Below are 23,676 nucleotides of genomic sequence, written 5' to 3' on the forward strand. Positions count from 1 at the left end.
TTTATTGATTTCTTCATTTGTCTAGCATATCTCCCCCATTTGAAAGTGAACTCCTTGGAGACTGGCAACGTGTCTATTTTGTTCACTATGACAGATGCAAAGCCTTGTTAAAGGAAGTTGGGGGACGACTAAAATGATTCAAGGGGCTAAGGGAGGCCTCACAGATAAAAGGACATCTAAACTGGGAATGACTTGAAACAGGAACCTAAGAAGACCGAAAAAACGTAAGAGTTCAAACGGAGGGAATCTCGCGAGGTGTTGGGCAGCCAAGATGGCTTCGGCACTTGCTGCCACACTTAATATGGCGACTGGGGAGCGTTCGTGGAAGAAATCTCGCGAGAACTGCATCTCGGATACTGTTCGGGAATTGAGCCGGGGGTGTGGAAGAGCCAAGATGGAGCCGGCACCCGGCGGTCCCGGCCCGCTGATCATGAACAACAAGCAGCCTCAGCCGCCGCCGCCTCCGCCGCCGGCAACCGCGCAGCCGCCACCGGGGGCGCCGCGGGCCGGCGGGGGTCTCCTGCCCGGGGGCAAAGCCCGAGAGTTCAACCGCAACCAGCGCAAAGACTCGGAGGTCAGAAGCTTCGGGGGGCGAGGCCAGCACCGGCGGGCTGTGTCTGGGGACCCGGGCCCGCGACAGCTCTCGGGTCCAAGCTGGGTTTCCCGGAGGGTCTGCTAGGGCTTGACAGGGGAGTTGTCATTTCAGGGCGAAAGGAGCAGGACGTAAGGCTGGCATCCCCGGGGCCGGGGGCGTGAAGCCGGGTTCCGCTCCCCCAGCTCCGCCGCCCCGGAGAACCTCCGGGAGCCGGTGGCTGCTTGTTTGCTCCTCCGAGACCGGAGCTATGGATGCGCTCTCGGAGTCCCAGCCTCTGGGAAGCCGCCCCCACCCCAGTTCTGGGGGTGAGGAGTCGGTGGCACGCGTGCGCTCCAAGGGGCCGGGCGGCAGACCCCGGGTCCCGAATACTCTGCCTCTGGTCCTGTGGGTGCCACAGCGCGCGGTGGCCGGCGTACGCGGGCGGGGAAGGGCCCTGGAAGCCGGAAGGATGTAATTATCACCAATGGTACTACGGCGCCAGGTGGTTTCTAGAGTAGGAGAGGGAGAAACCTTCCATCTGACCGGAGCCAGGGCAGGTTCAAGCCACGGTGCGACAGTGCCTGTGGGTTGGTATGCCCGGTGCCTCCGATGCTGAACTCTTTCTTGTGAGAGATCAGAGATATACATTTTAAACAGGAGTGAGGGCTCAACGTGCCCTCACTCTTGCTAGTGGCTATTCCTTCCCTTCCCGAGACGCTGGAGTCTGGAGCTGACGAGTCGCCTCACCCTGAGTTAAAGAATTCCTCCCACTGCCTCCCGTTGTGGAATTCATGAATGAAGACACTCACATCGCAGCAATTTAGGGCTTCTTTTTTTTAAAGATTTTATTCACTTATCTTTAGAGGGGAAGGGAAGGAGAGAGGGAGAGAAATATCAATGTATGGTTGCCTCTTGTGTGTCCCCTGCTGGGAACTGGCCCGCAACCCAGGCATGTGCCCTGACTGGGAATCAAACTGTGATACTTTGGTTCGAATGCCCCCACTCAGTCCAGTGAGCTACACCAGCCAGGGCAATTTAGGGCTTGGTAATCAGCACGTTCCCAGAGTACTTACTGTGGGGGTCTCTCCTTCGCCGGAGGCAGTTGGGCGGGTCTTCAGTTAGACTCTTATTGATGAGAGGGAATGTATAACGCCCAGGTCATATCAACACCTAGTGGTACTGCCTTTAGACGTGTGAAGTCAGGCTTTGGTTTTTGTTGGCAAGGGCAAACCTCTGGTAAAACATGTCAAAACTTGGCAAGTCCAAAGCAGACATTCCTTGAGCTGTTAAGTGAATTATTTGAGAAAGGGAAGAAACTGACCTCCTTAAGGAGCCCTTTTGCAGGGTGGGGGGGCATCCATGGAGAAAATGTTTTACATTTTCTTAAGTAGCTGTGAGTGGTCAAATAAATACCCTTTGTTGCATTTAAACTTCCGACCTTTTACTTGAAGGAAAGTCAGGGGCACATTTAAGCTGAGAGCCCTGTCAGAATGCGTTTTCTTAGAGATAGCGGGCCTTCTCAGTGCCCAGCAGAGATCAGCAGGCTGGGGGCCTGAGCAGGGCCTGGAGGACCGGGAGGTGGACACAGTGAGAGCCCACTGTGCGCTCCCTTGCTGTGATTAATGCTTGAAAACCTTCCAGGCAGATTTCCGTCACCCCATCCTGCAAACGGAACTGAAGTTCCAAGACCTTTCGAGAGGGCACACTCCATTGCCTCAGAATGGGGGGTTGGGTTCCTCTGCTGCTGTCTTTGTGGGTGTGCTGTGTCGTTTTGTGGGTGGTCTTTGTCTCCCCAGGTGGCTTGTAATCAAGCCTGAGGACTTGGCCCCCTTCTCCATGTCTTTCCTCGGAGAATAAGGCTTCCAAGATGATGTGTTCTCAGTGATCACCTGTCTGCAGCAATAAAAAGATTCTCTTTGTCCACATTCTCTCCGTGCCGGGGAGGGGAGCCATTCTGTTCAGCCGCTGCCTTCTCCGTCTGTCGGTTCTCACCGAAGGCTGAGAGAAGGGCAGGAAGACTGAGGGGGTCAGTATTCATTCTGTCTTGAGCTGTTGGTGGCCCACTAGCCAGGAAGAAGGGATGCTTCTGGAATTGTAGCGCCATGTGGAACGGTCATCCACTGCCCAGAATGCTTAGAAGCTTTGTGTTATTTACCCAGCAAGTTTTGTGGTTTTTTTTAGTTTAAATCATTCATTCATTCATTCATGCCAAATAGTGTGCCGGGCATCGTGAAACTCTTGGTGAGCAAAATGGGCCAAGCTCCCCTCTGACGGAATGTGCAGTCTCCTGGAGAGGCAGGCACGTCACGAGTACACGTGCCTCTGTGTGTAGTTGTGAGTTAGGGCGGGTGCTCTGCCCGGCCTGCGCCAGCCCGGGAGGCACAGTGTTGTGGTGGAACATTGGAGAAGTGGAGGCAGCGGTCCTTCACGTAGCACTGTCTCTGGAATCTCGGCAACCTGTCGGCTCTCTCCCTCCTGTTGTCAACAGGGCTATTCCGAGTCCCCGGACCTGGAGTTCGAGTATGCCGACACAGACAAGTGGGCCGCAGAGCTCTCGGGTAAAAAGCCTGCACCTTCTTGTTACTTGGGGGGTTTTCTTCTTATCGGTCCCTAATAAAATTAAGAGCAAATGCCATCTGGGAGTCCACTTCCGCCTAGGTAGTCTTAGTAATGGCGTGTGTAAAACAGGTTAGTTACTGGACTCGGGTCTCATGCATCTCATGACTGTGGCTGGTCCTTTCCTTTGATGAAGCATCTCTGTGCGCACAGCTCAGTCGGCTGTGTACAGACACACTCCTTGGCCACGTACTGTCCCTGACAGTGGTCTCGCCTAGGGCAGCGGTCATGCAGACTACCTACAAGTGTGCCTGCATTTGGGCACTGTGGCGTGGGGTTTGCTGAGCTGTTCCTCCAGCCCCGAAGCACAGGTCCTCTTCAGGAGAGGGCCGCTGCGTGAGGGACTCCTGTTTGTGCCAGCAACCAGCCTCTAGCGTGGCATGCTAGGATCACGCGCCCCAGCCTGGACACGTCCACGTTTGTGCTTGCCCGGCATTCGGCAGTCAGCTGCCGGGGAAGCCAGCCTGCTCTCCATCCTGTTCGTCAGGACACAGAGGCCCCCTTAGTAGTTACAAAACACAGTCTCTGCTGCGCGTGGGAGCCGGTGTGGAGTGTGGACACGGAACTGATGAGACTGTTCTTGACAGAGCTGTACAGCTACACGGAGGGGCCCGAGTTCCTGATGAACCGCAAGTGCTTTGAGGAGGACTTCCGGACCCATGGTGAGCAGCGCCCTGCGCTTCTTGGGTCCTCTTGGCCTGTGTCCTGAGGGCTGCAGGGTGTCTCACGGTATCTGAACACCCCAGTCCTGGGGTGGCCTGCGAAGTGTGCTGAACTGTGATTGTTCCAGGCCAGATGTGACATTGGGGTGGGCTTGCAAGCGCTGGTGGTGGCTCTTCAGAGTGTGAGTACTGCGGGGGAAGGGCACTCAATGTGATTAAACTTGTACCAAAACCAGCATTCTTTCTTTCGGTCTGGAAATTCAAGTTCGTAAGGCAGCAGTGCGTCCTTACCCTTCCACAGAGTAACCGATCTTTCCGAGTTCTCTGGTCCCGTGGCAGTCCTGAATTTGGTGGGCGAGCATGGTGTCAGGTCCATTGTGAGGGTTTTCTGGGCTCAGGTGTCACTGGTCTCTTGCCCTGCAGTGACAGACAAGAAGTGGACCGAGCTGGACACCAACCAGCACCGCACCCATGCCATGAGGCTCCTGGACGGCCTGGAAGTCACCGCCAGGGAGAAGAGGCTCAAGGTGGCCCGGGCCATTCTCTATGTTGCCCAAGGTACTGAGTGGGCCCCCAGACCCCTGCCTCCCCTTTGGTAATGGGGCCAGCCAGATCCGGGAGGGGCTCAGTGAGCTTCGTGCTCACCCGCAGGCACCTTCGGGGAGTGCAGCTCCGAGGCGGAAGTGCAGACCTGGATGCGCTACAACATCTTCCTGCTCCTGGAGGTGGGCACGTTCCATGCTTTGGTGGAGCTTCTGAACATGGAAATAGAGTGAGTTCTCCCAAGAGGCAACTAGGGGTGGGGCGGGGGCCAAGCTTGCAGAACTGCCTAGTCTTGGGGGTTTGGTCCAGGGCTGGGCGTCTCACTCCCTGGTCCTGTGGTGTCCTGTCCCTTCTAAGCACCATTCATGGTGGTGTGCTCCCCTGACGGGGCAGCACTTGTCAGGGAACCCCTTCTCCTGCATCTGGGGGAGGCGCTGACTCCAGTCTCTCCTGCAGCAACAGCGCCGCGTGTAGCAGTGCAGTGAGGAAGCCGGCCATCTCCCTGGCTGACAGCACGGACCTAAGGTAAGGCTGTGTTGGCCATGGTGAGGCAGCAGGGCCTGGGGGGTGTCCTTGGGTTTGCACGCTGTGTGCTGTGCGTGTGTTCCTTCTCACACGCTAACCTGCAGGTGTGCTCAGCTCCACGTGGGGTTAGTCGACCATGCTCAGGACTCTCCCAGTACAGGGGGCGCTCTGGGTTTAGTCTCCCAGAGGAAATCCTGGGTGGAGCCACCTGTAACAGAACTACTGTGGCTTTCCATGTTGCACAAAGTGCCCTATGTGACCCCATGGGCTCCCACTTTCCCGTGCACAGCTTGACCGCCGTCTATGTAGGGTTAGACTTGACAGTTCATGATGCTTCGGGCTGTGCAGAAGGAATGGCAGCTGCTCAAGAGCAAGGTCACCTTCTCCTTGTGAGGGTCCGGGTCTGTCTCTTCTCTTGCACTTAGAAATTTTCAGACTGGGGCTTGGCGGTGTCCCCACTGTAGTCAGGGTCCCTGGCATCGCCCTGTGTGCTTCTGACCCTCACTCACTGTGGTACCCACAGTCTGTTCTCACCTCCATGCTGCTCTGCGTTGGTGGATCCAACCTCCACTTCCACAGCTCACTGCCCCCTCTGTGTCGTTTTCATTCCAGGAAGCTCAGAGCAATGAGTGCTTTTGGCCAGTCTGGTTCACAGTAATCCATTCAGCAACCATTTGCCAAGCACCTGCTCTGAGTAAGCACTTTGCTAGACACTGGAGACACAGAACAGGTGTGGTCCCAGCCCTGGCAGCATGGGGCCGAGGAGGAAGCACTGTGCGCTCTGTGGGGCTCTCAGTGACCTGGATGTTGCAGCCCTCCCCTGTCAGTTAGCCTTCCTGTCTGGCTTCCTCACGTCGGCTGGGGTGTGGGAAAGCCAGGCGCTCCCTCGAATCCCCACCCTCCGGGTTTTCTCATCCCCAGGGTCCTGCTCAACATCATGTACCTGATTGTGGAGACCGTTCACCAGGAGTGTGAGGGGGACACAGCTGAGTGGAAGACGATGCGGCAGACCTTTAGGGCTGAGCTAGGTGGGACCCTGGGTCCCGGTTGCTGAGGCTGGCGGGCTTGGGAGAGGCCTGTCCCTGCCTGCGGTCTGATGTCTTCCTGTCGTCTCCAGGTTCCCCGCTGTACAACCATGAGCCGTTCGCCATCATGCTCTTCGGGATGGTGACCAAATTTTGCAGTGGCCATGCCCCTCACTTCCCCATGAAGAAGGTTCTCTTGCTGCTTTGGAAGACAGTGCTGGTGAGCACCTCCTTGAAGAGGCGCACAGATGCCAGGGGACAGGGCAGGCGTGGGGCTTGGACTGCCGCTGCCCCAGGGCTCACCCTCCCTCCCTTCAGAAGGGACCAGCCCTGTGGGGCCCAGACTGGGGGTTATGCCCTCTTCAGAGTGGCCTGCACATTTTATCTTGGCCACACGTCCTGTTAGCTCCTCCCAGAGCCTTCCTGAAGCCAGAGAGAAGAGCTGAGTCTCTCAGAAACAGTGAAAGCAATTGGCCTGAGATTGCTGGCCCTCCTGGCTTCTAGGGGGGTGTTTAGAGTGAGTGCATCCCCCTTTCTTTTTTTGAATTGGAATATCCTCAGAGGACAGTTGACCTCTGAACAACACGGGTTTAAGCAGCGCGGGTCCAGTTGTATGCGGATTGTTAAAATAAAAGTGGACCCGTGCAGTTGAAACCCACGTTCAAGAGTCAGCTGTGTTTTTGATTTGAGGTTTCAAATCCCTGTACGTGGAGGGCCGACTTCAGCTCTGCGTGGGGTGTCGGCACCCCTTCCCCTGCATTGTTCCAGGGTCAGCTGCATTTGCAGTGTGACTTGAAAGTCTGGCCTGTGCACCTTCTGGAGCACACAAGCTCACCAGTGTTTCTAGGAGCTTGAAGGGTTGGGCTGTTCAATCTGTGTTTTTGTTTTTGTTTATTATTAACCCGAAAAGCATGTTGTGCACACAGTGCTACGTGTGTTCGCTAGGCTCAGCCAGCCCCTGTTGCTCCTCCCCCTTTCTGATGTTGCTGAGCCCCCCTGAGTGCAGGGGGTCCCTTGTTCAGAGGTTGTGGGGTCCTGTAGAGATGTGGGTCCTGGGTGCACTCGAGCCCGACACAGCCCTGCTCCCCGTCTGACGCAGTGCACGCTGGGTGGCTTTGAGGAGCTGCAGGGCATGAAGGCAGAGAAGCGCACCCTCCTGGGCCTGCCCCCTCTGCCTGAGGACAGCATCAGAGTGATCCGCAACATGAGGGCCGCCTCCCCACCAGCCTCTGCCTCCGACCTGATTGAGCAGCAGCAGAAACGGGGTCGGCGGGAGCACAAGGTGAGGGCGACAGAGGGCCTTGCCACTCCAGAGGGTCCTGCAGACGCACATATGGCGGCATGGTCCTTGGACGAGCGCGGGGGGAGTTGTCTCGGGACAGCTAGGCAGAGTGAAGGCCTTAAGGCAGGAACACTGCGTCCCCAGTCCTGGGGCCCAGTTTTTAGTGGGCACTTGGGACATCGTATTTTAAAGAGACTAGGACAGGAAATGGCATGTCATTTGGGCCCAACCTTAACTTCCTGCTTCCCACTGCCCTGGGCTCCCCACCTCCCACCTTTCTGTGTTCCAGCCTCACCAGCGTCCTTGCCCCTCTGTAGATCCTCAGTTGGTGCTTGTTGTCTACTCTTCTCTCCCCCTCTGTCCAGGCTCTGATAAAGCAGGACAACTTGGATGCCTTCAACGAGCGGGACCCCTACAAGGCTGATGACTCCCGAGAAGAGGAGGAGGAGAATGACGATGACAACAGTCTGGAGGGGGAGACGTTCCCCCTTGAGCGCGACGAGGTGATGCCTCCCCCGCTTCAGCACCCCCAGACCGACAGGCTTACCTGCCCAAAGGGGCTCCCGTGGGCGCCCAAGGTCAGGTGAGTCTCAGACCCTCGGATCGCTCTTGGTTCCTGAAACCAGAGCCCTCACACCCCCTGGCCGGGCACCTGGCCTGGGTCTCCACATCAGGTCCGCTGCTGGGACAGGCTGGCCTTGGCTCTTGGGCGAGGCTCTCTCACAGGACCCTGTGCTGGCCCCACCGGCTGTGCGCAGAGGGTCCCTCGTGCACTCCTGAGTCTGTAACAGGAGCTAGCTCTTGGTTAGAGTCGGGCTGGGGCAAGGGGGTGGGGGAAATGAAAACAGGGACAGTCCAGGGAGCTCATCTCCACAAGCCCTGGGGTCATATATGGCTAACATAAAAATTCTGGGTTAAGGAAGAGATCCTTTAGAACCGTCATTAAGATAGCTGAGACACATGTGCGTGAATGCGTGGATGGGGAGGTACCTAGGTATGTAGACATGTTCTCGGTTGGAAAAGGCACTAACTTAAGAAATAGGTAAACATGTGAGAGGATATAAAGTCATTTCCTTAATCCAGGTAAAGCCCCAGTTTTCAGGGGCCCATGACGGGAATACACGGCAGAGTGTCGGGAAAGGCAGCATATACTGCTCATGTGGGACCAGAAATGGGATGCGTGAGATCAGTAGCAAAATTTTAAATATTTAAGGAGTTCTGTTGACAAAGTTGTTAATATCTGAATAAAGTATGCTTTTAATTCAGTGCATCACTTTAATTTTGCAAGTAAACTGGTTACATATAATACCAGATTATAGGTAGATTCAGCAACATTATGAAAGACATTAAAATAGACCGAAGGTTTCAGTTCTTTTTTCCTTTTTCTTCCCATAAAGAAAAACTTGTGGGAGGTTTTTTTCCTTCCGGCTCCACAGCCCCTGGCCGTTCAGTAGTCTGTTAGCCAGGGCCCCTGGGAATAGCGAGCTGTGCAAACCCTGCTCTCTTTCCTTGGCAGAGAGAAGGACATCGAGATGTTCCTCGAGTGCAGCCGCAGCAAGTTCATCGGCTACACTCTGGGCAGGTGAGCGCGACCTGAGTCCCTCTGAGGAGAGGCAACGAGCAGTTCACCCTCTCGGCCTTTGGCGTTTGGGGACCCAGGTGGCTAGGTGTCTGGGCCTAACACAGGGCCTCCTTTATTCTCCAGCGACACGAGCACGGTGGTGGGGCTGCCCAGGCCAATCCACGAAAGCATCCGGACTCTGAAACAGGTAGAGGCTTTGGGTGTGCTTTTGGCCTAGTTTGGTCCCCAGCGGGGAAAGTGAGCCCAGCCCGCTGGGAGGAGCCGCTTTACCCTGGTTGTCTCCGCCCGGAGGCGCCTGGGCCAGGGGGTGGGTGGCCTGCGGCTGTGCCTTCTGACAGCTCTTCTTTGCAGGTCTTATTTGTTTCAGTGGAGCTTTTGTTGGGGACTTACTGGTAGCTCATTCAATATTGTGTTACCTGCTCTGGCTGGCGTGGCTTGGTGGATTGAGTGCCCAAAAGGTCGCTGGTTCAATTCTCAGTCAGGGCACATGCCTGGGTTGCAGGCCAGGTCCCCAGTTGGGGGGCTTGTGAGAGGCAATTGATGCATGAATCTCTCACACATTGATGTTTCTCTCCCTCTTTCTCCCTCCCTTCCTCTTTCTCTAAAAGAAAATAAAACCAAAACAAAAAGATATTACCTGAGAGTTCTTGAAGTTTTAAGGGGCCTATTAAATACCCTCCCCCTACTCTTGCTCAAGCTCTGAGGCTATTGAGATGAAGGAGCAGGACCGCAGCTCCAGGTGTATTGCTGATGGAGCGGTGGGACAAGGAGGCGGTGCGCACAGCAGCGGCAGGGGCCAAACCCCTGACTTCCAGGGCGAGGCGGGTACCCAGCCCGGCCCAGGCAGTGCAGGAGTGCTTCCGAACCTGATGCAGGAGCAGGAGAGGGCCGAAGCCCTGCCATTGTTGTTAAAGAGAGAAGAGAAAGAGGCTGGGAGAACAAGAACGTCCTGTTCCTCCTCCCACACTCACCAGCCATCAGGGAGGGGAAGTGAGGGGCAGGGAGAGACCAAGGTGTTGAGTACACGCATGTGCCTCCACGCGGGAGGGAACTTCAGGAGTAGGGAAGAGATGTCTCTCTGCACAGCCTGTCTGGAATTTAGATGTTTATGTGTTTGAAACATTTCTGAAGTGTTTAGTACTAAGTGGGCCCATGTAGTTGGGCTTTATGAGTGCCTGGGTACTTGATTCTGCTTTTGATAGTTTTTCTGTCACTCTTACCACCTGAAAGCCCCTTTCCCTCCTTTAATTTGCTTTTTTCTAGTCTTTAGTTTGCTTTTGCACTGGCTTTAAAGGCAAGTGCTCACTCAGAAAGATGGTTTGGGTTTGGGACGTTAGTGAGGGATCCCTGGGGAGCTGCAGCCCTCTTGAGGAAGCCCGAGCTGGGGGACGCGGTGCGTGGCCTTGGCCAGCGTGTGGGCAGCTAGCCAGGGCCTGAGACTCGGCCCTCAGAGTCCTTTCTCCTCTCTCCAGCACAAGTACACGTCGATCGCGGAGGTCCAGGCGCAGATGGAGGAGGAGTACCTTCGCTCTCCTCTCTCAGGGGTGAGTCGGGAGCCTTCCTCAGCCAGCAGGATCCCTGGCTCTTCCCAGGCTCTGTGCTGAGCCTCACCCGTGAAGCTGCCTTGGCCCCTGCCCTCAAAAGGCCCCGGCCTCGCTGCCGTGGTCGGCGGGGGTGGCCTGTGTCTAGTGCAGAGTTAAGAATGCAGACTCCAAGCCAGTTGCCGCCTCTGATTCTTGGCTCTGCTGTTCTGTGGGAGATGACCCAGCAGGAGGCTGGGTCTCCCTGTGCCTCAGTTCCCTCACCTATGAAATGGACATAATAACAGTGCCTTCTTCACAGAGTGGTGGTGAGGACTAGCCGAGCAGCTGCAAGTGCCTGGCAGGTCCCACTGTCACCACCAACATCGTTACTGACAGTGACACTTACAGATTCCCCTCCGGCCAGCGAGTACGTTGGCTCTGGAGACCGTGGTCGGACTGGGGTTTGTGTGTGTACCACTGTGTTGAAAGGGAGAAGAGGAAGTTGAACAAGTCCCTGCAGAAACCCTGTACCAAGGCCTGCTCCCCAGCCTGCCTCAGTACATGGTGAGTGCCCCTCCAGAGGGCCCTGGCCCTGGGCCCCTCAGTGGCCAGCAGTGGGCACCTGCCAGGGGATTGCCCTCCCCAGACTCGGAGCGCGTCCTTCGGCCCCCCACCTGCCGCCGGGCCTCTCCAGGAGGGCTGCCTCCCCGCTTCCTCCTGCATGTCCCCTCCTCCCCAGATCGCGCTGCTGAAGATCCTGCTGGCCGCAGCTCCCACCTCAAAGGCCAAAACAGACTCCATCAATATCCTAGCGGACGTCCTGCCCGAGGAGATGCCGTGAGTGCCATGGGGCCGTGGAGGGCGCAGGCCGGGGCAGTAGAACAGGGAGGTGTTTGTGTTCGGTCCCAGTGTTTGCTAGGTTGCCTTCTTTTCTGGATTCAATTTCTCTGCAGGTTAAGTTGAGGGTATTTCTGGCTCAGCAGAAAAAATAAATACCAGATTAAATATTTAGTTTTACTGGTTGGGGGGAAGGCTTAGTCCAGCTGGCATGGACTCTGCCACTGGGCGAACACTGGTCGCTGGGGAGAGCCAGTCTCCTCTGCAAAGTGAGTCAGGCTGTGCCCACATTCCCGAGCCCCGCCCTCGAAAGCTGTGTGACTGGGACACCTGGGACGAGCAGGTTCAGCATCTGGACAATTTGCCAGCCAGGAGCTGAACCTCAGCTGGGTAGGGGTTCCCTCCTATTCCCTAGCGGGCTAGCACGTGGGGCATTTATGAATCTCAGGGTGATGGTGGAGTCCTCCGGGGCTCCTCCCCCGGGCCGCAGACTGCACCTCTGATGTGAGAGCATGAGCCCAGAGCATGTTCTCCTTTTTTTTAAAATATATTTTATTGATTATACCATTACAGTTGTTCTATTCCCCCGCCCCCCCCGTCTTCATTCCCCTCCACCGGCACACTCCCTCCCCCACCATTCTCCCCACCTTAGTTTATAACCACGTGTCTTAAGTTCTTTAGATTCTATATTTCCCCCACTATTCTTGCCCTCCCCCTATCTATTTTCTACCTACTGTCTATGCTATTTTCTACCTACTGTCTATGCTATTTTCTGTACCTTCTCCTCCTCCCACTGCCCTGTTGCTAACCCTCCATGTGTTCTTCATTTCTATGGTTCCACTCCTGATCTAGCTGTCCTCTTGGTTTGCTTTTGTTTTAGGTGTGCTTGTTAATAACTGTGAGTTTGCTGTCCTTTCACTGTTCATATTTTTCATCTTCTTTTTCTTATATAAGTCCCTTTAGCATTTCATATAATAAGGGCTTGGTGATGATGAACTCCTTGAACTTGACCTTATCTGAGAAGCACTTTATCTGTCCTTCCATTCTAAATGAAAGTTTTGCTGGATAAAGCAATCTTGGCTGTAGGTCTTTGGATTTCATGACTTGGAATACTTCTTTCCAGCCCCTTCTTGCCTGTAAGGTCTCTTTTGAGAAATCCGCTGACAGTCTGATGGGTACTCCTTTGTAGGTGACTGTCCCCTTATCCCTTGCTGCTTCTAGGATTCTCTCCTTCATTTTGGTCTTGGCTAATGTAATTATGATGTGCCTTGGTGTGTTCCTTCTTGGGTCCAACTTCTTTGGCACTCTCTGAGCTTCCTGGATTTCCTGGAAGTCTATTTCCTTTGCCAGACTGGGGAAGTTCTCCTTTATTATTTGTTCAAATAAGTTTTCCACTCGTGGCTGTTTCTTTCCCCCTTCTGGTACCCCTATAATCCGGATGTTGGAACGTTTAAAGATGTCCTGGAGGTTCCTAAGCCTCTCCTCATTTTTTTGAATTCTCATTTCTTCATTCCTTTCTGGTGGGATGTTTTGTTCTTCCTTCTGGTCCATTCCATTGATTTGAGTCCCAGTTTCCTTTCCATCACTATTGGTTTCCTGGACATCTCCCTTCATTTCAATTAGTTTAGCCTTCCTATGTTCCTCTAATTTGTGACTATGTTCCTCTAATTTGTGACTATAATCTACCAGTTCTGTGAGCATCCTGATAAATAGTGTCTTGAATTGTGCTTCTGAGAGGCTGGCAATTTCTCGGTCACTTAGAGTTATCGGCTCTGGGACTTTGAGTTCTTCTTGTGCCATCTTTTGGGCTGTTCGTGCCTGTTCCGTATCAGGATCAGAGCCCTAAAGTGTTCACTAGAACAGGGCAACTCAGTGGGTTGTGACGCTGTATGTGGGGGTGGGGTCAACGAGGAGCAATGGCGTCCCGTCTGCCATGGCCCCCACAGGTGCGGCAGCTGCCACCGTCACCAGGGCCCGCGCATTTCGTCCCACTGCACGTGAGTGTGCCACCGCCGTCAGCCCTCGCCCCCTGGGGCCTGCGTGGTCCATCTCACTGTGCGGGAATGTGCGACCGCGGTCAGTCTGCCCCGCACCCCAACTGGGTCCGGGCCACTTGGCGGGCCTAGGTCAGGGGATCTGTCCTGCCCGACCCTGCTCCGCTGCTGGTTCCGCCCCTCTTACCGTCCTGGTTGAACGTCCCGGTTTGTTGTTGTCGGACTTCCATATAATTCAATTTTCTGTTCTTTGGCTGTGTCTTTGTTCTCCAAACCTTTGTGGTATTCAAACTTGGTTTTGGGAGAAGGCACAGTGTTTCCACCTATGCCTCCGTCTTGGCGGAAGTCGAGCATGTTCTCCTTTGAGAGCCACCCAGCCTTGACCTGGTGCCCTTCCTGGCTGCTGAGACCACCCACTTCCCTGGTGGCCGGGCTCCTTGTGTGTGGTGTGAGAGCCAGGTGAGGGAGGAGGCAAGATGTGGCTAGTACCAGAGGGGTGTCACGGAACACTGGGCCATCATGGTGGCCCTCGGGCAGGGGGTTCCAGAGACAGTGAGAAGTCCTGAATTCAGAAACTGATTCAAATGTCTAATCACTATGTCACACACCTACAGCTAATATGATACTGTATGTCAAGTATAATTGAAGATAAGTTTTAAAAAGAAACTGATTTAACTCAGTGCTTTGTAAGTTTATCTGACCCCAGAACCTGTCTTCCCCGTAACACAAAATGTCTCAGCATGGTGGTATTCCACGGAGCACGCCGGAGGAAGGCAGCTTCTGTGGTGGCAGACGCTTAGGGGAGACCTTGAAAAAGAGGTTCAGTGCTGGAGGAAAAGCAGAGAAATAGTCCAGAAATGTGACTGGGGCATCCCGAGGAAGAGCAACGTCGCTCTGAGGTGGGAGGGCCCCGCCACACCGCCGGCTCACCCGGCTGCCTGTGCTTCCAGCACCACAGTGCTACAGAGCATGAAGCTGGGCGTGGACGTGAACCGCCACAAAGAGGTCATTGTTAAGGCCATTTCTGCTGTCCTGCTGCTGCTGCTGAAGCACTTTAAGTTGAACCATGTCTACCAGGTACCTGCAAGGCCTGCCTTCCTTCCTATCCTCTGGGCCAGGGCCTTGGGCGGTGCCGCTCCTCCAGCCCCGAAGAGTGGAGGCCTTGGCTGTCGGATGCCCTTGGGCTCTGTGTGAATGGTCTGACTCAGTCTTCCAACCAAGGCCTTTGCCACCGGAGGAAAGACAGTGAGCTCCCAAGGAGCATGCTTACTTTTTTCTGTTGGTTTCAGTTTGAATACATGGCCCAGCACCTGGTGTTCGCCAACTGCATCCCTTTGATTCTAAAGTTCTTCAATCAAAACATCATGTCCTACATCACTGCCAAGAACAGGTGATAAGGCCCAGGGATCAGGAGGGGTGGGTATGGCCAGTCAGCAGGGCTCCCAGCATGCCCGTGCCACCGAGCCCACTCTGCACCCACATGCTGGTGCTCTCCCGGGCTTCAGGATGCAGAGATGCATGAGACACGGTCCCTGCCAGTGAAATCCGAGTCCAGCTCTCCAGCTGTCTAGTGACGGCTGACTCTGTCTGTGCCTGGGTGGGAAGGGTCTCATCCTGGGCTCCAGGGCTGCCCTTGCTGCCCTTTTGTGCCCCCCCCTTTTTTTGAGTATGCCAGCCAGCCTGCCTGTTCTCTCTGGGAGCTCAGCCAGCCATATGCACTGTCATGCCCTGTGTGCTGGCTTTAACCCCCACCCCTCTCACCAGGTGCCAGCCGTACTTTACTGCCTGCTTACACTGTGGTGCATCGTACGGTGAGCTGTCAGCCACACACCGTCTCCCACAGGGGCTTGGCCTTCAGTGCCCTGAGAAGTCTCCCCACCTCCCGCCCAGCCCCCAGCCTCTGAGCCCCAGATTTGTTGCTGCTTGGAAAACAGGGTCTCTATCCCTTGTGAGATTGCAAGCTGGTCTCTGGCCAGAGGGGCCTTTCAAGTCCCCTTGGAGCAGGTATTTTCTCCTCTTAGAGCTGGGGGAGCCAGGGCAGTACAGACAGGGTAGAGTCTCGCTTCCACTCCAGCAGGTGAGGGGGAGAGCTGGGGCCAGCCCGGCCACAGCTGCAGCCCAGACCCCGCCCTGGTTCACGGCAGGCGCCTGTTTCCCCTTGCCCTTTGCAGCATTTCTGTCCTGGATTACCCTCACTGCGTGGTGCATGAGCTGCCGGAGCTGACTGCTGAGAGCCTGGTGAGTGGCAAGGCTCTTCCCCAGCATTCCTTTCATGTGAGGGTTGGTAGTGGGGAGCCTGCCTCCTGCACACTGGGATAGGAGAGGTCACTAGCGGGTGCCTGGCCCTTAAAACACTGTATTGCATGCAAGTGCGCAAAGATTTGGATGTGGGAATTAGTTTGTCTCGGGAGCAGGTCTTCAGGGGCTGGTGACCCAGAGTTCACCAGGCCGAGCTGCTTCTCTTTCCCTGCACTGCAGCTCTGGGGCCACAGCTCTGAGGGAGCCCGATGTGCCAGGTTGTGGAGGCCGAGGCCCTGGCCCCAATGTCCTGCTATTTCCTGCAGGAAAATTTTAGGTAGCTCCCCCCACCCCACCAGCTTCTGGGGTGGAGTCTCCCCTGGGCTATGGAGAGGAGTGCGTTCCTGGTACAGGCCAGAGAGGCCCGCAGTTGGGAGATCGTACGCCTGAGGGACTTGGGGGCTGCACAGCCCCCGCTGCCGTGAGCGTCATGGTTGCACCTGGGTTTCCCCCGCAGGAAGCAGGTGACAATAACCAGTTTTGCTGGAGGAACCTCTTTTCTTGTATCAACCTCCTTCGGATCTTAAACAAGCTGACCAAGTGGAAGCATTCCAGGACGATGGTGAGACAGCGCAGGCGGCAGGCCCGGAACCTGGAGCTTGCAGCTGAGTGCTGTGCCCTGTACCGTCCCTCGTGCCCAGGAGCAGGGGTCCCCAGGGTGGGCTTGCTACTGCAGCTACACCCTTCCCTCCTAGCTTCCCTGCAGCCACATCCTTGCATTTTAGGGGCTGATTCCTGGTTCCTTGATGAGTTGAGCTGGAAGCTGGAGAAGCTCAGTCATGAACCGAATCATGCACACTTACAGAGGGGTTTCTGCCTGACCAGGGATCTAGGGGTCTCCCTTGACCCTAAGTGTGCGGGTGCCTTGGGGTGGGAGGTCCATGGAGTCTCTGAAATTGTAGGTACATGCATATATCAGTATTTCTGAAGGAATTCGTAGCTTTCTTCACATTCCAAAAAGACTAAGAAGGAGGGCGGCCAGCGATCCTGGTTTGCCTAGGACTCTGGTGGTTTTAGCAGCGGAAGTCCCAGGTCCCAGGAAACATCTCAGTCTGGGGAGGACTGGGACATCGGCCCTCCTGCCCATGACCCCAGAAGGGGAGAGCAGCCAGGTGCTGACGCAGGCATCTGTTTCGACCTCCCCCGGGCCGGCCCTGTGCCCCTTGCAGATGCTGGTGGTGTTCAAGTCTGCCCCCATCCTGAAGCGTGCGCTGAAGGTGAAGCAGGCCATGATGCAGCTGTACGTGCTGAAGCTGCTCAAGGTGCAGACCAAGTACCTGGGGCGGCAGTGGCGCAAGAGCAACATGAAGACCATGTCTGCCATCTACCAGAAGGTCCGGCACCGGCTGAACGACGACTGGGCATACGGCAACGGTGAGGCCCTGCCCTGGTGCCCTCTGAAGGGTCGCGTGGAGTGCTAGGAAGGACTTTGAGAGTCTGGTCGGCCCCCATTCCTCTGAGCCTCCCTCAGTCATTCCTTTTCCAGAAGCTGTTGCAAGGCTGTCTTGTCTTTTCCTTCCTCTGCAACTGCCTCGGTTCTGGCCACGTCCTTTCGGCTCCTGATGGCTTCTCGCCTCCAGAGCCTTTCCCTCCGTCAGTGCCTGGAACTGTGCTCCAGGGACTTTCCCAAATGCAGATCTGGTGGCGCCCCCCTGAGTCAGGGCCTTCATTAACCTCTGGTGGCCCTTAGAATCAGAGCCGAACGCCTGAGCACACCACCTGAGGCCCACACCGCACCCCTCCCTGTCCTCCTCCACGATCTGGCCCAGCTTCTGTTCAGACCAGCCTGTCCCGCCCAGGGACAGGGCACGCAGAGCACTGGGCACACAGAGCACTTGGTCCATGCACGTCAGCCTGTGCTGTCCCCACTTCTGTGCCCTCTTCCAGCAGGGTGCCCCCCGTGTCCCCTGTCTGTCCCCTATCTGCGTGTGTTGTGTTTCCTCCCCTCTGGGCAGCTGTCTCAGCCTCCGGGGCAGAGTGGGTTCTTCCCGGTGTCCCCTCACCATGCTGCCGTCACAGTCCCTGGTCCAGCGTACCGTGGCCACCTGATTGCATTCCTGGGGCCCTGTGAGTTTGTACCCGGGGCAGAGAAGGGGCTCACAAGGGGACCTGCGGGCTCCTCCCCTGGACCTGTGGCTTTCAGAGAAATGATTGTGTCTGTCCTTGCTGCGTCCACATGGACGGCGGTGTGGCCCCTGCTCCGTAGAGCTGGTTCTTCCATTCACCCGACCCTCCTTTGCGTGAGTCCTCTAGGGGAGAAGTCCCGTTGACATCCCCAGGCATGGGGCTTGGGGGCTGATGATCAGCACGTCAGGCCGGAGCAGCCTGGCCCTCACCTGCAGGGACGCAGGGGTGCTGCCCAGAGCGCCCGGCTCTGACTGCTCCTCCTGCTCCTCCCCAGATCTGGACGCCCGGCCGTGGGACTTCCAGGCAGAGGAGTGCGCCCTCCGTGCCAACATTGAACGCTTCAACGCCCGGCGCTACGACCGGGCCCACAGCAACCCCGACTTCCTGCCTGTGGACAACTGCCTGCAGAGCGTCCTGGGCCAGCGGGTGGACCTCCCTGAGGACTTCCAGATGAACTACGACCTCTGGTTGGAAAGGGAGGTCTTCTCCAAGCCTATTTCCTGGGAGGAGCTGCTGCAGTGAGGCTCCTGGTCAGGGGACTGAAGAGGAAAGAGGTGATGAGGTCCAGGTGCCCAGGGTCCCGCCCGGGTCACTGCAGTGTGCCTGTCCACCTCCAGGTGGCAGCACAGCCCCGCCACACCCTCCCCTGACAGCACTGGCTCAGCCTCTGGCTGATGCCCAGTGTCCTGGGAGCAGCCATCTCTGCTCGGCATCCTCTCTCTTCACTCCCCCCTCCCTCTTCTCTCGGACATGGTTGGTTACAGCTCATTTCCCATTCAGCCCAAGGCTGGGAAAAGCTCGGATGGGCTGGGAACCCATTACATCTGAATTTCGGGGGTCATGCCGAATTCGTGAGACATGCAAACCCTTGGCAGGCCCGCTTGCCAAGGAGGAGGGCTTAGGATCAGGGCCAGGAAGTCAGAGTCTTGGTTCTGCCTCGGGGTTTGTGGTGTCATCGTCCTAGCCTCCTGCCGAGTTTCCTCCAGAAGCAGTAGCAGGGATCCCACAGCTCACCGGCACTTCGTTTCTGGATGGGGTGGGGGTGGGAAGAGACGTGTCCCTTCACCAGTGGTGCCGTGTGTCCTCTTGGTTTGCGCGGGCCTGTAAATACCTGTACATGAGTCTGTGTATGCACTCTTGTGCCATCCCGGGGTTTTTAACATGTTTGTGTTCTGTTTACATTAAAAGGAAGCAAAGGCAGTCCCAGTGGCCTTGTCTGCAGAACGTGTGGCTCCTGCGTATCTCTTCCAGGTCTAGAAAGTGGGTTTTCTTGCCTGCATTGGTAGGTGCCCACTTGTCTTCTGCCGTGCTGCCCACCTCTTCCTTCTGGGGTGGGGGCGGGCGCCCCTCCAAAGCATTCCCTCTGCCCAGTCAGTTGGAGTCGCCGCAGCTTCATGACGTGGGCTGCTGGAATGACACATTCTGCACCCCTGAGTTTGACGTCACTGTGGCAGGAGCCCCAGGCTTCTCCGGGTCGCACTCCTGAGCTGGCCTTGGCTGCGCCAGTTTCATTGCTGGGGGAAAGGGCTGGTCTGGGGTCGGGTGCTCTGGGCCCTCGCTGGGCAGACCATTGGGACTGAGAGGAGACTTAGGAGCCCTGAGCCTGGGGAAGCAGCTCATCAGGAGTCAGCCTCAGAGCAGGAAAGGGAGTGTGCGAGGGCCTGAGAGCCCCAGGGCTGAGCAGGGTGGGGAGAGCAAGGAGAACCTTCGAGGCAGCTGTGAGTTTGCAGTCTGGAGCCGGCACCTGGCCTTCGGAGCCCTGGACACACCTGCCTTCTCCTAGCAGTCTTGAGGTTCTGCTTCTCCAACCTCCCATTCTGATGCTGGTGGAAGGGGTGTTCCCTTTTCAGAGCTACCGGGAGTTCCCATACCTCACCCGTAAGCCCTGTGTATGAGTCTTATGTCTCCAAGGGGTTTTGATTCATAAAGGAATCGTGTTCTGGAGGAACCTCCCGTGCTGGTTCTTTGCTTCAGCGCCTGTCCTGCCTGGGTCCTGCTGAGCCCAGGCCCCGGGGGTCAGCGCTCCAGGACAGGCACTGATGTGTCTGTGTGGTGGGGAGCAGTGGGGCGGCAGCCAGCAGCGCACTCCTGACGTAAGTCACACAGCCTCTGAGATGGATGTCCCTGGGGTGACTAGTGTTTTGCCCCAACATAACTTGCACAGGATGTGGGGATTTGACAGAACTCGTGTGTGTGTGTGTGTGTGTGTGTGTGTGTGTGTGTGTGTGTGTGTGAGATGGGCTTTCTGCCGGCTTGCACCAGGGCCAACAGGAAGTTGGTGCCATGAGGGGTCGGTTCGGGTGAAAGGGAGTTGCCCATTCTTACCCACTGGCAGTCTGGTCACTCGGCCTGCCTGCCGGAGGCTTTGGTCTGCGTTCCTGATTTCCCCACCCCTCTGAAGCATCCCTTCACCAGAGAGACCATTTCTCCTCGTGGCATGCAGTGGCCTGTAAACACCTGCCTCAGTCTGTGCAGACAGGAACACGGACTGAGGGCCACAAGGGCCACAGAGCCGGGTGGAGTCTGGGCCCCGGGGCCCAGCAGGGTGTGAGCCTTGGCACAGCCAGGGAGTGGTCACAGCAGGTTGGCCCTGTGAGCCCAGTGACCACCAATCTTGGTGACTTTTGTCCCGCCCGGGTTGCGAGCTGGGCAGGGCATGAGATGGCCCCTTGTAAAAGGCTGAGATACATTAAATGTGGAGTGTTGCTAACCAGGCTTGGGGCCCACTGCTCTTTCCTTCACTTCAAGGACAGGAGCTTTCTAGTCAGTCAGCGGTTACCACGTACTGGGCGTCACCCAGGCACAGGCCTGTATTGGTGCTTCTCAAGCCCATTGTCCACGGAGCAGCCAGTGGTTGGCAGCCGCTGCTGTGAGCGCTCTGCGTGTAAAGTCTTCCTGTTTGAAGTAGCCCTGGAGGGTGGTATCCCTACCGGGCCTGTCCTGCAGACGAGAAACTGGCACAGGGAGGGTGAAGGGCCTGCCCGAGGCTGCAGTGCAATGAGAGCTGAGCTGGGTACAGACCCAGGTCTCTGCCTCCAGCGTGTGTGCGTCCCACTCCCCAACCCTTTCCCTCCTAATAACCGTGTTACTGCCCAGCACTTGCCACCGGAGCATGCGTTTGCTCATGTATTTGGTCACGTATCCCCCTTAGTCACTCCCCAGTATTTGCTCAGGTGCTGTCCCTGGAAAGATTTTGGGTGAGCGCCAGTTGATTTAGGCCCTCACTGGCCGCCCAAGCCTGGCCTTGGCCTGGCCTCTGGTGTGCCCCAAAGGTGTGCCCCTTCGAGGTAATTTGGGGGCTGTTGCTGCTACCTTTTCTTCTTTTCTGTCCGAGCTGACACATCCTTCCCTCCTGGGTCCCAGAGGACTCGTGCGTGTGTGGCTGCCTTTGCCCTACCTGTTAGGTTTCTCTCCTGGGAGGCTGGCTTCTTGGTCATCCCCTAATGCACTGACTTCCCAGAGAAGGGCCGCTGTGCCACTCATTGGGCACTGGCAGCCTCAGGCTGCCGTTCGGTGTGGCCCTGGCTCATAGTCACCGAGGGCACCTGAGCTCATCAGACTCAGCCTGTGGACTCCTCCGTAAACATCGGTGTAACGGCAGCACGGTTGTGAGAGGCCCCAGGGATGGATGATGGGCCTACGGTCCTGGCTGGCAAGGAGCTACACAACTGGTAAATAAACGGCAGCTGTTCTTAGCATTGCTAGTGGCCCTTCCAACTCTAACCTTCTGCACGTTTGCATTCATTTCCCGTGTCCCGTGGGAAGACAACCCGTCCTCCCACCCCAAGGACCAGAACCATGTTTTAGGCCTTCTTAGATCCCTGGTCCTTAGCCTCTGCTCTGAATACAGGAGACTCTCAGAAGGGGCAGCCACTGACCCGTAGCCCTGCCTTTGTGCCTCGAAGGCCTCTTCCCTGTTCTGGGTGCCCTTGTGAGCTCGCGTTTGAGATGGCCACAAAAGCAAGTCAGAGCGACAGTGTGGCACAGACATCTGCAGGGCCACACAGGTCCCACCAGCCCCAGCCTCTGCTTCCCACTGGAAAAGAGCCTGGGTGGGCAGAACCCCAGCATCAGAAACAGGGCCCTAGAGCAGACACTGTGGGCATTGTTCCCCTGGTGCCCAGGGCCCTGTGGCACTGGGCCTGCTCCTGTCTGGGGCCTCAGCGGGCAGTGTGGCCAGACTGTCACTCAGTTGCTGTGTAAGTGACTGGGGGAGGCGGGAAGGGAGATCGAGTGCCTCTAATGAGAAGCATTTCCCAGTGCTGGGCTGAGACCCAAAGCCTGGACCGAATGGCCTGCTGTCTAGGGGCCTCCATGCTGGGACCCAGACCTAGGGCTTCTCTGAGTGGCCTCACTGGGGCAGGGAGGAGCCTTAGCAAAGGCCAGCGGCTCTCAAGTTGGGATTCCAGGAGAAGCCATTTCCCCTTTCTTCCCTGACCAGAGCTCTAGCCTGGCCCTGGGGAAGCATGGGGCCTAGACTGTGGCCTGAGGTCACCTCTGGAGCGAGGCTGGGGGCTGCGCCTTAGTGGGGAGATGCCTGGAGTGTGGAGGAAAGGGGTGGGAGGGTGGCTAATGGGAAGCAGGTGGAAGGGTTGCCCAGGGCCCCACCACGGGGCAGGCCGGCCGGGATGGCTCAGTCAGTGGGAGAGCCCGGCAGCGCGCAGATAATCCCAGGGAACAGGCTCCGGGATGCCCATTCATATTCATTATGTGTGAAGCGGGCGGTTGTAAAGTTAGCTTTCCCTTCATTTAGCTGTCACTGGGCAGAAAAATATGAGCTGTGGGTAGATGCCCCTGGATGGGAGCCAGTAGCCTGCCGGTGCCCTCCCCCTCGGGCCCCGCCCGCCCCTGCCTGCCCCTCCCGCTCTGGTCCTAGCAGTCTCTGGCTCAGCTTTCTTATCGGTCTCTTCCCTGCTTCTGCTTCCTTTGCTATGTCCTTCTTCCCTCTCCATCTTTTTCCAGGCCAAGCTGGAGCCCTGCCCCTTCTCTGGCACCAGCACAGCGCCCGGTGTGGGCATGCAGGCACCATTTGTAGAACAAACTGCTCTTCCTGCATCTCCGACGTGGGGGGTGGGGGTGGGCAGGAAGTCCAGGACTCCGCTGTCCTCTCACAGGGGTGGGAAGGCACTTCTGGTGCAGCGGTCTTAACCCCGCATCACCGACAAGCTGGGCGGCTCTCCCTCCCTCCCTCCCGGACTCTTCCCTTCCTACGGATGGGGCTCAGCTGCAGCTCAGCCAGCAGCAGCACTGCCTGGAGAGAAGTGTCCAGGAGCCAGGCTGTGTCAGGATGGGAAGAGGAGGACACAGGTTTCCTCTGGGGCACAATGAGCCCAGTCACAGTGACTGTCCTGGAGCGAAGGCGCATCTGATGGGGGCCTTTCCTCTTCTGAGAATAAGCCCAGTGCTGGTGCCTGCCGGGCTTACCCGGTGCCTGGGGTGGCGGGGCAGCCTTGGAGGCTGAGATCGGAGTTATACATGGGGTGGTATTCTATTCGCTTGGGAGGGTGGGAGGCGGAGACTGCTGCTCCCTTGCCTCCCGGCGGGCTGCGGAGATAAGGCAGAGAGTGGGGATGAAGGATAGGATGGGCGAACTCTGAAACCGCAGGAAGGAGTCCTGGCTTTCGTCTCTGCCCACGGCTCAGACACTCTCTAGGGGCTTCTGGGGGCAGGAGTCTGCCCCGCCCCCATGGCTCTGGGAGCTCAGAGCCCTCAGTGGGCTCCCTGGGCTCCCGCTCCATTGCCTTCCGTTGTCAGTTAAGCCACAACTTACCTGCGCTGTCTCACTGCCCTTCCCACCTCAAATTCCCTCAGGAGCCCAGCCGCCCCAGAGCTGGGCTCTTCTCCCTGCCTTCCACACCAGCCAAAGTGCCCCTGGGCAGGTAACAGGGCCAGGCAGGGCATGCACCAGCCTTGGGGGCTCTGCTGCAGGCCCACCCTTCCCTGGCCCCAGGGGTCCCTGCAGCCCCCCAGAGGGCCTGGCCATCCTGAGCACAGAGCAGCCTGAGAGCAAACCCCGCAGATCCACAACTGCCAGGTCTTGAGTGCTGCCACCTTTATTATTATGCTGGGCAGCACACTTTTTTTTTCT

At 56.9% G+C, this 23,676-nt stretch overlaps 1 protein-coding gene across 1 annotated transcript; it reads left to right on the forward strand.

Moving 5' to 3' along the window:
• Positions 1-364: 364 nt before the first annotated feature.
• Positions 365-18,785, forward strand: STRIP1 (striatin interacting protein 1). The gene is made up of 21 exons (XM_037038781.1): positions 365-574; positions 3,063-3,132; positions 3,778-3,852; positions 4,276-4,410; positions 4,504-4,624; positions 4,852-4,920; positions 5,842-5,948; positions 6,038-6,165; positions 7,045-7,227; positions 7,593-7,810; positions 8,744-8,809; positions 8,933-8,996; positions 10,282-10,353; positions 10,822-10,896; positions 11,072-11,169; positions 14,114-14,240; positions 14,453-14,553; positions 15,335-15,401; positions 15,919-16,023; positions 16,631-16,835; positions 17,863-18,785. Exons 1-21 carry the CDS (start codon positions 395-397, stop codon positions 18,108-18,110), a joined length of 2,514 nt encoding a protein of 837 aa, XP_036894676.1. The 5' UTR covers positions 365-394; the 3' UTR covers positions 18,111-18,785.
• Positions 18,786-23,676: the final 4,891 nt, after the last annotated feature.

Source organism: Sturnira hondurensis, unplaced genomic scaffold (genome assembly GCF_014824575.4).
Source record: "Sturnira hondurensis isolate 20B ecotype Veracruz unplaced genomic scaffold, ASM1482457v3 Scaffold0024822, whole genome shotgun sequence".
Taxonomy (NCBI): Eukaryota; Metazoa; Chordata; class Mammalia; order Chiroptera; family Phyllostomidae; genus Sturnira; species Sturnira hondurensis.

Excerpts from the sequence above, each read along its gene's own strand:
- STRIP1 (XM_037038781.1), top strand. The coding sequence starts at position 395 with ATGGAGCCGGCACCCGGCGGTCCCGGCCCGCTGATCATGAACAACAAG. Across the intron at positions 7,228-7,592 it reads GGGGTCGGCGGGAGCACAAG|GCTCTGATAAAGCAGGACAA; the intron begins GTGAGGGCGACA and ends CCCTCTGTCCAG. Across the intron at positions 14,554-15,334 it reads TACATCACTGCCAAGAACAG|CATTTCTGTCCTGGATTACC; the intron begins GTGATAAGGCCC and ends TGCCCTTTGCAG.